Below are 12,928 nucleotides of genomic sequence, written 5' to 3'. Positions count from 1 at the left end.
TTGGCCCACCACTGTTGAGAAAAGAAACATGAACTACACAGAATGCATAATAAGGGTATGCAAATACCAACTAAAATTAATTATCATTATTTTGAAAATCTACATTGATAATAAAGCATAAGTCATAATCTCTTCAAAGTACATAAATGCTCTAAAAACAGGATTGTGTCCTCATTTGATTGGATTCTTATGGCTCAAGAGTTTCTGAGCAGAAAAAAGGAAAGCACTGAAGTTGAGGGGATGGAAGAAAAAGAAAAAGATTGTGGCTATAACGTTTAAAGTAAGTGGCAATGAAATAAGTATCAGTAACCTTTTGACACACACAGTTTAAATGTACTAGAAGAAACTCTTAAGCTCTCTCTAGTCAATATACTACACCCCATCAGGATACAGTGACAGAGTGAGGAATGTCAGAAATTCTATTCTCAGTTTAATGACAATTAAAGAGCACATACCTTGGCAACATAAGTAATGTAATTTTACTATCTCTGATGTACTAGAGACCTTTGGAGAATATGAAGATAGATAATAGTTTTATGTAGCTAGAAACCAGAGTAAATTAGTTAAAGGTACTAATACTGATTTTTACATTTTGAATATTACTCTAGCTTTGTAAGACATTAACATTTGGGAAAAATAAGTGAAGGCATATGAGAATATGATGCTAGTGTTCACTGTGGAAGATGTTCCTCTGGGCAGGCCTGTGGGGGATTATTTCGATTATATTAATTGATGTAGGAAGATTCTTCATGTGGGCAGGAATACTCCCTGGGTGGGGTTCCTGGGCTGTGTAAGTGGAGAAAGGGAACTGAGCACAGCATGTATGTGTTCATCCCTCTGTTTCCTGATGGTGGGTGTGGACCTGACCAGCTTTGTGAGGCCCCTGGCTGTCTTGACAACCTCCACAACCATCACCACACCCTGAAGCCATGATGCCTGTACCTTGAACTGTGAGCAAAAAATAAACCCTATCTCCCTCAAGTGGCTTTTGTCAGAATATTTCATCACAGAACAGGAAAAGAAACAAATACAGGGAACTATACTATTTTTGCAATTTTTTCTGTAAGTCCAGATTATTATCCCCTCAAAATTAAAAAAAAAAAAAGTAAACCAATGAAAATGTTTTTCCAACTGACCTGAAATGAACAGAACCACCATTTTACTCAGATGTTGAAATAGGCAGACAACAAAGACTATCTCAGTGTACTGCTGCTAAAGAAAAGCCCAAATAGACTGGATGGAATGCGGCAACTAATTACAAGTCTTCCCAGCTTCCCAAAGTTAACATATATAAACATAGTTCAGAAATGGGAGAAATATTAAAATATCAAATAACATCACAAGGTGTGAAACATGGCATCTTCACTAAGTTCACACCAATCATTAGTAAGGAAGTGAAAAAGCAAATTGAAGGATCACATCAAATGTAGAGGAAGGACCTTAAAATAATGTCTACAACTCCACATGTGTACATTCTATGTGTACATATAAAAGATACCAAGAATGTTAGATCACCAAACCATATACATGGTAAGTATCTGAGTTTTCCAAATGCAATTAAGAAGAATTTCAAAGGGAGTTCCGATAATCAGTCAAATCTCCAAGCGCAAGCTCTAGGTTACCACAAAGAATTTAACCTAACAGAAGGAGCAAATGTAAAGGAACCACTCCTTTTACTACATAATACAAATAGAATCTAATCTAAAAATTTAATGGTCTTTCAGGGCAAATGTTAGGTGCCTCAGTACAGAAGAAATGAACTGTTTAACAACGCTATGTCAATTTGCCAGCTGTGTTTTTCTTCTAGTGTTAGTTCACACTCATAAAAAAGATCCCCTGAACACTCACATTTTAAGACCCAGATTTACAAGTTTAGAAAATTGGAGAACTACTCTAACTATGAAGGTGCTGTCATTAGGAATAACCAAGTTCAAAAAAAACAGACAAAATGTGTTTATAGCAATTAATAAAGTATAAACTATTCATAAGAGAATCATTAATATCAAAACATGGAAAATGTAACTAAATTTTAATAGCATTGCCAACTTCCAATCAATTAAGGATCAATATATTACACCATTGATCTTCCATATATAAGCACACTATTAAAATCTACAACAAGCATGATAGGCCTAACTAACTCAAGCCTTAAATAAGTAAAAAATCTTTAATAAAATTAGAGCATGACGAGATTACATTACTGCTAAGCAGCAGAACACTTCCTTTACTCCAGATACACATTGTCTTATCATAAAAATCTTTAAAAGCTGTCATGGTGACAAGGCAGTAGGTAGGCCGTAGTTCCCTGGCTGGAACAAAACCCAAGTATTCTTCCTAGACTAAGATGAAATCAGATAAATCAGAGAAATAAGTATCACAAATAGAAAGAGATAGTCCTTAACTTAGTGAGTTTTTTTTTTTAAAGAAAAATAATTCATTGTGAGGTAAAAATACTGTGTACTGAATATACCTAGTTACCAAGCATCAGAGATTAGTAGACCTCAGTTGTGCTCTATACACTTACAGTAGCCAACAACTGTTTCATAGCAAGCGCCAAGTATCTTGTGTAACTTACTGAATGCTATAGTAAAAGTAAAAGATTGGTAGCACTGGTATGCTTTAGCACAATTATGAAGTTTAAACATCAACAGTCAAACCACCAGCAGTCAGAACAGTCTTATACAGAAAATGCTGTGGTGATAAGTATATCTGTTCTACAAATTCAGTATCAGGTATACTTAATAACAGAAACATTGTATTATTTTCAAAATTAGTTATATTTTATTCACTTTTGTATAAGTTATTTCTATCTACAATACTGGAAATGCATTCTTGATATTTTTTCTCCTGAACACAATACCCCCCCCCCCCCCCCCCACCCCAGTGACAGAGCCAGGAAGGGAGGGAGGGAAGGAGGGAGGGGGAAGGGGAGAGAACTTGAGGCTAATTATAGAGTAGGATGGTAATTACTAGTGTTATCATTTACTTTAAGGTTTTCTTCTCATGATGTGTTCTGATTTCTACTAATTCCCCATTCTAATTAGATTAATAACTCTCTAGAGAGTCTAAGTGTTCAACTGTCTTAACACATTTATTCTTTTGGTGTTTATATATAAAATAAATATTAAAAGACTGAACATAAAGGGTTGCTTCTCAGAAAAACTTCCTTTTGGGCTTTGCTATTTAAAAGAGGTTAAGCACCAGTTAACCATTCACTGTCCACTATTGAAGATACTAATTACGGGGGAGGTTTTAAACTTAAAATGATTTTAAAATAAATAAAATCTAAATTTCAGCTCTGCAATCACACTAGTACCATTTAAATCTCTAAATAGCCAGTGTCTTGTGGCTACCAAACTTAGCAGTAAAAATACAGAATACTCCCATTACCAAAGAAGAATCTATTGGAAAGCACCCAGTTGATTATCACTTGAGTCTTTCCTCCCCTCATTCCTTATTCCATTCCCACTGCTTTAATCAGCAATGAACATGGTCAATGTTTTTTTTTTTTTTTTTTTCCTTTGAAGAAGCAGAGGTGTACTGACTGTGTAGAATTAAAGTCCCATGCCGCTACATGTAATTTGTAGCTTCAGGGAATGAAGGAATGCCATGATGTCCTGACAGGGTAGAAGGCTCACTCATGAATGAGTGTTCTGCTTCTAAAGGGCTAAGGAATGTGATGAAGACAGTCCTAACAATAAAGCTTTTCCTCACTTGGAAAACTGTTTTTCACCACTGATTAAAACCAATACTTCTGAGTTGGTCGGATGAGTCAGTGGGTAAAGTGCTTGTGGAGCAAGCCTGACCACCTGAGTTTGATCCAAAACTGTCCTCCACATGCACACCGTGGCACTTACACTTTGGCATGCATGTGCCCACACTTGTACACATACACTTACACAATAATAAAGTTTTAACAATAATACTTTTTCAGAATGTGTGAATAAACAATTTAAAACGTACCTGCACGTGGAAAGAGGCGCAAACTGCACACCTTTCTCTTTGCATTCCCTCCTTATTCTTTCTTTCACATTTCTACACAGATCTATAACCCTAGAAGAGAGAGTTGAGTTCAACATGGAGTTTTCAGTGACAATAAATGCTGGTTTATCTGACACTCTTCAGATCATACTTCTCTTATACTTCTCTTAACTACAGCTTTCACGGTTACCTCTTTAAGAATAGACAAAAGCCTTGACCACTTGAGCTTAGCCCTCCATTAATAATTTCAAAGAAAACAAAGTTCTGTCTGGATTTACTTTAAGAAAACATTAGTGAGAAGAGCATACCTGAGACTCCGTCATGGAGTTCCCTACATTCAAGAGAATCCAATTGTAGGGTAAGATGAATTTCAATATTTTATGTTTTCTAAAAGCCAAAAATACAGTCAGGCATGGTGGCCCACACCTTTAATCCCAGCACTTGGGAGGCAGAGACAGACAGATCTTTGTGAGATCCAGGGCAGCCTGGTCTACATAACAAGTTCCAGACCAACTGAAGCTACAGGGATAGTCTGTCTAAAACAGAGACAAAAATACAGTATTAAGGAAAATTCAGTTCTGGGTTGTATGAATTACCAATTTCACTTCGTGCCTAGGAAGCTTTCTTTAATTTAAAAATAATTCAATTGATAATGGCAATGCTATATCAAATGTTAAATAGCTTATTCTCCAACTAAAACCCAATCTGACACTCATTACATATACCATCTGTAAAGTATCATTAAGTTTGTTAGACTGTTTGACATTAAAAGTCAATGAAGACAGGCATAGTGGATCATATAATACCAGCATTTGAGAGTCTGAGGTAAGGGAATGGGAGCTTCAAGGCCAGTCTAAGCTACATAGTGAGACCCTGTCAAAGAAATAAAAATAAGGGGTGGGGGTGGTGGGGCAGTCAGTGAAAATAGACCAAAAGGGACAGTTATAAAACTTTAAAGGGAAGAAGATTTGACAGTCTTTAATAGTACTGATTGTTTTTTTGTTTGTTTGTTTGTTTTGTTTTGTTTTCTGGTCTTTTTGAAGCAGGGTTTTCCCTGTAGCCCCAGCTGTCCTGGAACTCACTATGTAGAGCAGGCTGGCCTTGAACTCACAAAGATCCACCTGCCTCTGCCTCCCAAGTGCTGGGACTACAGGCATGAGCCACCACACCCAGCTCACAGTACTGATTAGTTTTTAATTCATCTTTTAAAATATGACTGTACTATATTGTTTTAATTACATACTTTGCTTCATCTGGAAGGCAAAGCTCTTACAGTGTGAGTGCACACACATTCTAACACAGATTCTGTGTTTTAAACTTTGTCTTATTCAGCATCATGAGAGCTAAAATGATACCAAGGAAACTCAAAGGCTAACCTAACTTGAGTCTTCAAACTGTTGAATGTAAGAGATTAAAAAAAGTGACATCTAAATAGATTATGCTTTATAAACATTAAAATTATCTCTAGTCCCAGGAAAAATAAGGAACTTTGATTAAAATATAAATATGCAAAGTTTTAGCATTTTATTACCATGACAAATTTACTTTTAACAATATAGTATTGACCATTTTATTTGCTTTTACAAAATAGTGCTCAAACTCTGCTTTCATTCATAAGAGCTATGGGTAAATATGACTACTGATGTTACATACACCTCATTTATGGAGTGGTAAGGTGTATGTTAAAAATCTTTGATACAATAGTAAATTTATTGGCATTTAGTATGCTTATTTTGACAACTAAACTATGAAAAATGGTGAGGCTGTGAAGAAAAGGGAATAATTTCCACTGCTCATGGCAGTGCAAACTGGTGCAGTCACTATGGAAATCAGTGTGAAGATTCCTCAAAAAGCTTAAAATTGACCTACCATATGATGCCACCATACCATTCTTGGGTATATATCCAAAAGACTCTATACCCTACTATAGAAATACTTATTCATCCATATTCATTGCTGCCCTTTTAGCTGGAAACTGGAAATAACCTAGATGGATAATGAAGGATTATTCAGCTCTACAAATAGAAATTGGGAAATTTGCAGGAAATTCTCACTGGAAACAATCATCCTGAGTGAGGTAAACCAGACCCAGAAAGACAAAGAGTGCATGTTCTCTCTCAGAGCAGGATGCTAGCTTTGAAATACTAGATATGCATGTTTCGATTTGAAAATCCAGAGAGATCAAGAAACTAATAAATGGACACTGGTGGTGGGGGAAGATTTTTGGGAGGGGTGGTAAAATGCAAAGATATGAAGGAGGAAAGGGGAACATCAGAGTAGGAAGGTTAAATGGAGGGCAGGGAAGAAGAGGGAGTATGGGGAAGGATAAGTAACACGAAAAGCCTTTAGAAAAAGCCACATGGAAACCTACCACTATAGAAGCTCTTCAAGTATACACATACACATTTTTCAAAGATTAAAAGGAGTTACCTTATAACGCAAGGACCAACATTGTCCTTTACAAATATCATAGGTTAATAAGGAGAAAAACAGGAACCTCAATGCCAGAAATGGACTACCTCTCTAGAAGCTGTGACCAGGGAATCCCATAGAATCTCAAGCACTAGCCACTGTCCCTTGCTCTTGGTTACCCATCAGAACTGGATGGTAAGACCCTATTGTTAAAGATACTACATACATGAGCTGTAGAACAAACAAGGAGAAATCAAACTGGTGCTGACTTCAGAGCTTCATCTCTACTGGCTAGTGTTCGTAGTGCTGGAAGGTGCTATACATGCTACCAGAAGGAAAAAATATGATCATCAACCTTATCCAGCTGTGAATCCTGTGAACTACAACAACAACTTGCCTGGCAAGATTTGTCCAGAGGTTGCAATAGTGGCTTGAATATTATGGGAATAATCAACCACTCTTTAATTGGATTGAAGGTCCACTTCCTAGGATGGAGCCCATACCCAACATTGGCATCAGGCTTAGGAAACTGTATTAGACAGGTCACAGGACATAGGAAAGAGGCTAATACTAGTCTCCTACTAGTAATTATTAAACTGACTCCTAATGGCTTATTTTTCTACCCACAGATTAATGCATCCCTCAACTCTCACCAGAGACATTTCCTTATGCAGCACATGGTGATTAACACAGAAACCCACAATTAGTCCTAGCCTATGTGCAGGGAACAAGAGGATGCACAGTGCTTATCCTTGAATAGGGTACCTATCTCAAACTTCTATCTCCCAAGGCTCAGGGATCAAATCACTGCAGAAGAGGGGCAGAAAGGTTGTAAAAGCTAGAAGTGATAGAAGGCCACAAGAAAACAGAGGTTTCCATACAAATGGTCAGTTACTCATATGCACTCACAGCAATGGTGACAGAGTACAGAAGTCCCATGCAAGCTCAAATCAGACAAAAATTTCAGCACAGACATGGGGAAGTGGGTAAGAAACCCCAATACAACCTAAGGACATTTTGGCAACCAAAGGCTGCTGGAGGAGGAGAGACATTCTGTTTCAAGGAAGAGAATCTTGGTAGGTTAACCAGGCTCCAATGGATGAACCCACACTGAAGGATATTTGGAGACACAAAGTAGACTCTGTAGGTCTTATTATATACAAAATAGAGTACATTAAACTAGGCGGGCAGCAATAAGGGGAGGTACAGATGGAGAGGGGAATCTAAATACCATCAAATTATATTGTGTAAAAACAGCAATATTTCAATAAAATGTTTAAATTTTTTTCTTGCTTGATCCATTAGCAAATTTGGCACTGGTAACCATACCCTCCTTCAAAAAAACTTCACTGGGCTTTTCTCACACCTCACTGGTTTTCTTCCAAATCCTATGGGTAGTATTCCTCCATCTTCTTTACCACCTTACATGCTAAGATTCCCTAGACTTCTTTCTCAGGCACTCATTTTTTCTCTATACTCTGTATGATTTGTGTTTATATACACGGCTCTAGGTTTTAATACTAAGAGCTCTGCTGGTATCTCCAAAGCCTTTAAATCTTTAACTTTTATCATGGCTTTATTGATAGGCTGTCATCTCATATTATTTCAGAGCTCATTCACAGAACTCATCACAGAATATTCATTGAGCACCTAAGGGGAGCAGTACTGTGGTCACTGTGGGATATGCAAAGATTAGTAAGACAGATAGCTTCTTAAGTGGTGTATGCATGCCAAGGCCAATGGCTTAACTATGTAAAAGCATTGGAGACTTTGGTTCTGTGGGATACTGCTAATGCTGGTCTACTTGCTTAGTTTGAAAATCAAAGCAAGCTGCTAAATGAGTGATGAATTTCATATTTAAAATGTAGGCTCTTTCTATTAATGTTATTTATTAAAACTTCAGCTAAAGAAACTGTTTCTAATGGAAACAAACCAATATATAACAGAACATAAAAGAGAAATTATCAAGTCATCAATTAAATAAATATGTGTATATACAGGAACTGATGAAAAAAAATTAAATAACTTAAGATTGGCCTCCAGAGTTTAAAGAATAAAAAGACAAGAGGACAGTCATCAGTTAATATTATTGATAAGGAAATTATAATGCGAAGAGATAATACTATACTAACTCATTTTCCCAGGAACAAAGAATGAATGTTTGAGTCCATCTCAAAATGCATATATTGAAATCTTCTCTTTTGTCCCAAGTGATAGTTTGAGACAAGACCTTGAGCCTTTGTAAGGTAATCAAGTCATGAGAATGATGTCCTTACAAAGAAAGAGAAGGCTGGCTTTCTTTCTGCTTTTAGCTACATTAATACACAATGAGAAGAGGGCCTTCTGTCAACTAGGAAGAAGACCTTCATAAGCTACCCAGCCACCTTAATCTCACTTTTCTTTCTTTTTTTAAATTATTTTTTATTTTATGTGTATGAGTTTTACTTGCATGTATGTAAGTGCACCTGTGTTGTACAGTGACCAACAAAGGCCAGAAGAGGATGGCAGATTGCTTGGAACTGGAGTTTTGGGTGGTTATGAGCCACCACGTGGGTGCTGGGAACTGAACCTGAGTCCTCTGTCAGAGCAGCCAATGCGCTTAACCACCGAGCCGTCTCTCCAGACCCCTAATCTCACTTTTCAAACATACAGACTATGAGGGAAAAATGACTCAGTTTAAAAACATTTAAGCCATCAACTCTATGGTAGTCAATATACCAATCCAACTAAGCCACAAGCAGGAAGAGGAATAAAAGGGCGATACTATAAAACGAGTTCATTTCTAACAATTCATGAAATTTGACCACCAGTGCACCGAAAGTCAAAATCTGTAAGTAGACAATGACAATTTCAAAAAGACAGTTTTCTGGAGGGAAAGAATGAGGGAAGAAGAGAACACAATGTGAAAATATGTACTATCTCAACAGTAGGTTGAGAAGAATGTTAGAGCCTATATACTTCATTATTGATTTAAAAGATTTCATAAATTTTATAAAGTAAAGGTAAAATATAAGGATTTCAAAGAAAATAAAATATACCAACAATTTCCTTAAGAATTTATTGAATGAGTTAATGCAAAAGTCCATTTTGGACCTGGAGAGATGGCTCAGCAGTTAAGAGCATTGGCTGCTCTTGCAGAGGACCTGGGTTCAGTTCCCAGTACCTACATGGCAGCTAACAATCATCAGTAACTAAAATTCCAAGGGATCTGACACCCTCTTCTGGCCTCCAAAGGTACCATATGACACTGGTGTACTTATATACATGCAGGCAAAACATTCATACACACAAAATAAAAATAAATTTTAAGTCCATTTTTAATAAAACTATCTCACATTTCCTATCAGTTTTATTATTAATTCTCTAAACCCTTTGTATGCACATGAGTGTATGGGCATATATGTGTGTGTGTGTGTGTGTGTGCGCGTGCGTGCGTGCGTGCGTGTGTGTGTGTTTACAGAGCAGAAACTTAGACAATACTTCGATTTATTTTATTTAGGACATTTTCTATACTATGTTCCAGCACTAAAATTTTGCTTACATTTAAAGGTAGAAATGCTTAATTTCTTAAATGGGATTTCTTTCAGAAAAAAACATGTCATTCAGAGAAAGATACTAATTTAAACAAGAGTAGATTCCTTATTTCAGTTTCTTAAAATTTTTTTTAAGCTTTACATATTCACACACAAAATGCATTATATGAATACATATGTCATGTATCAACTCATAAAGTATATTTAAACAAGGCATTTTATAAGGTTTCACCTGTCCCAAGGAGCAGAAGTCTCAAAAGATTCTCCAATTACATAGTACTCCAAACCCAAATCCTGTTAAGAAAAATAAAAATCACAAAATTACAACAGATGCAATTAGTATCAACATGTTAGAATTCAGGTACATGCTGGCACTACATTTCTCACCCACACTGTTATGTATGGGTACATACTTTATAACACAACTGGAAAGTTTCTGAAAGTTGCACCGCCTCCCTGAGGACAGCAACCTGTTTGTGCTGTTGTCCATATCCGTGGCAGCACACACAGTGTCTGACACAGGGAAAAAAGAAAGAAAGAAAAAAAAAAAACCTGAAATATTTCTACAGTGAATGAAGTCTCTATCCAGGAAAAGTCCATGTATATGTAAAGACTAGGGAACAAAATTTTAGTGATCTAAAAAGCAAAACAATCCACATAAAAATTGAGCACCAAGATGTAAGTTAAGAAGGAAGTAGGGAGGGGAGATGCTTTCTTCATATCAACTTTTATTTAGAAACAAATTTAGAAAATGCAGTGCCTATCCTTGAAGTGACAGAACAGAAGAACATCTGGAGACAGTTTTGCTATAAAAGCACTTTATAGCATGTAAGATATATTTCTTTTACAAATAACACAATATTTAATTTCTTTACCCAAAGCATAATCAAAGCTAGAAAGAAAGACTCACAAGTCATTACAGAAATGGAAAATTTTGAATGAAAACTTTCGAAGGTATAAAAACCAGTACATGTTTTCACTCCCAATAAAAACAAATCAACTCCACTAAGGGTTAGCAGGACATTCCTCACCCAAAATTACTGATGTAAAATGTGTGCCTTTGCATTATGCATTCATTTATTTGGGAAACATATTTCATGACAATGGTAATATGCATTAGAAAAATGTTATTTTAAAGATAAAGCAAATAGGACCAGAGAGATGGATGAGTGGGTAAAAGTGGCTACCACCAAGCCTGATGATCTGAGTTTAATCCCCAGGACCCACATGGTGGGAGGAGAGAGCTGACTCCTGCAGATTATCCTCTGACCTCCACACGTGTGCTGTGGCACCTGCATCCATATGCATACACATACACATACAAAATAATTAAATGTAAAAAAGAAAAAATAATAATAAAGCAAATAAATTTAGAGAGATAGCTCCTAATTTGCTTTTGTTTCAGCCTCAAAATTAATTGGGACTTTTTAAAAATTAAGAGTTTTTCCTCCAAAGTACATCTACACTGTACTCATCACAGTTATATTCTATTTTCTAGAATTCTGATTTCAACAGATGTCCCTCAAAATACTCAGAGGAAACATCTTACAAATTTTATAGACTTTATAGATTCTCAATGATTTCCTCTCAGAAGATCTGGGATATTGAGAGTCTATAAGAGGCAGAGCCAAAATCATCTACTTACTTTGGTGACTTATACATCTCCTAAGCAGAATTCCTAACACAGTGAGCAGGCAATCAATCTGCTTTCCCTGTAAGTCACTGATTGGGGGGTGGGGTTGCTGACTATTCACTATGATGTGAAACTTCAACCTTAGCTAGGACTAAATCATTTCTAAAATGATCACCCATTAAATTCAGGCTTTCTGAGAGAAGTAAAAACAAAGTTTACATTAATTTTTATAAACATTGCCTTCAAAACAACTTCCAATTAGAAAATCAGAAAACACAGCGTTTGAGAAAGCCAAGTTTTTACAAAGTTAGCCAAGAAATGTCTTTTCAGAATAAGACATTCGGCCGGGCGTGGTGGCATATACCTTTAGTCCGAGCACTTGGGAGGCGGAGGCAGGAAGAGCTCTGTGAGTTTGAGGCCAGCCTGGTCTATGTAGTGAGTTCCATGCCAACTGGGGCTACAGGGAGACACTGTCTCAAAAAGACCAAAAGAAAAAAAATAAGGCATTCAACTTATGTTAACTTATGATAACAGGTAAATTCTTCTTAAAGTAACTTCAGTAACAGTAGAAAACAATTAAGAAACTTGAGTCTGTTATAGCTTTGTTAGGAAAACAAAATTAAAAGAACAAATGAAAACAAATTAATTTTGAAAGGACAGTTTTGTGTCAGTAAACAGCAGGCATGAAGTGAGCAGGGCCGATGACACTTCTCACACATGATCTGCAGCTTTTCAAGCACAAGTGCACATGGATTATTTCCTTGTTTTTGCACTGTAACCATCACTAATGAACCAGGGACTACTTGGAATCAACTTAAACCTCCATTTTTAAAGAAGGGTAAAGATTTATAGACCTTTAAAATGGATTATAAATCAAACGAAAGTTGTTGCTAAATAAAACAGCTTGATTCTAAACCAAGTAATATTAAGAAAGGCATGCTCAACTTTCAGACAGAGAATGACTCCATTCTTTTAAAGAGCAGAAAGACATTAAAACTAAGGTCCTCTAAAGCATATACAGAAAGTTTAAATGGGCAGCAAATCCAAAGTTAAGTACAATGATGTGCTAAATTAGAGTAGCTTAATAGTAAGGCAATTTTATTAACTCTAAGCAAGAAAAACTATTGTTTACAATATAAATCAACAACAGAAATACAACTTACACGTATGTACGCAATGACATAAGTTAGCAAATAACCTCTCTGTCCATTATCTTCTCCAGCTGCTAAACCACTAAAATTAAAAAACAAGCTGTCAATACATTTTAAGTGAACTAATAAAAACACAAAAAATTCAAACTGATGACAATATCTCAAAATAACAGATTAACATGTATTATACTCATTTAAAAATATTTTATTATTTTTAA

At 36.1% G+C, this 12,928-nt stretch overlaps 1 protein-coding gene across 2 annotated transcripts in view; it reads right to left on the bottom strand.

Annotated features, from left to right (window-relative positions):
- The window catches only part of Agps (alkylglycerone phosphate synthase), a 159,120-nt gene that overhangs the window by 21,826 nt on the left and 124,366 nt on the right, over window positions 1-12,928 (bottom strand). For both annotated transcript variants that reach the window (XM_029557257.1, XM_008855325.3), the window contains exons 15-17: window positions 12,723-12,792; window positions 10,159-10,220; window positions 3,964-4,053 (exon numbers count right to left, since the gene is read on the bottom strand). In XM_029557257.1, coding sequence (XP_029413117.1) covers window positions 3,964-4,053; window positions 10,159-10,220; window positions 12,723-12,792 — 222 coding nt within the window. The remainder of the gene's footprint in view (window positions 1-3,963; window positions 4,054-10,158; window positions 10,221-12,722; window positions 12,793-12,928) is intronic.

Source organism: Nannospalax galili, unplaced genomic scaffold (genome assembly GCF_000622305.1).
Source record: "Nannospalax galili isolate Female #2095 unplaced genomic scaffold, S.galili_v1.0 scaffold346, whole genome shotgun sequence".
In the NCBI taxonomy this organism is placed as follows: Eukaryota; Metazoa; Chordata; class Mammalia; order Rodentia; family Spalacidae; genus Nannospalax; species Nannospalax galili.
Note: the sequence above shows the minus strand (reverse complement) of the source record. Positions and strands in the feature narration are given on the sequence as shown.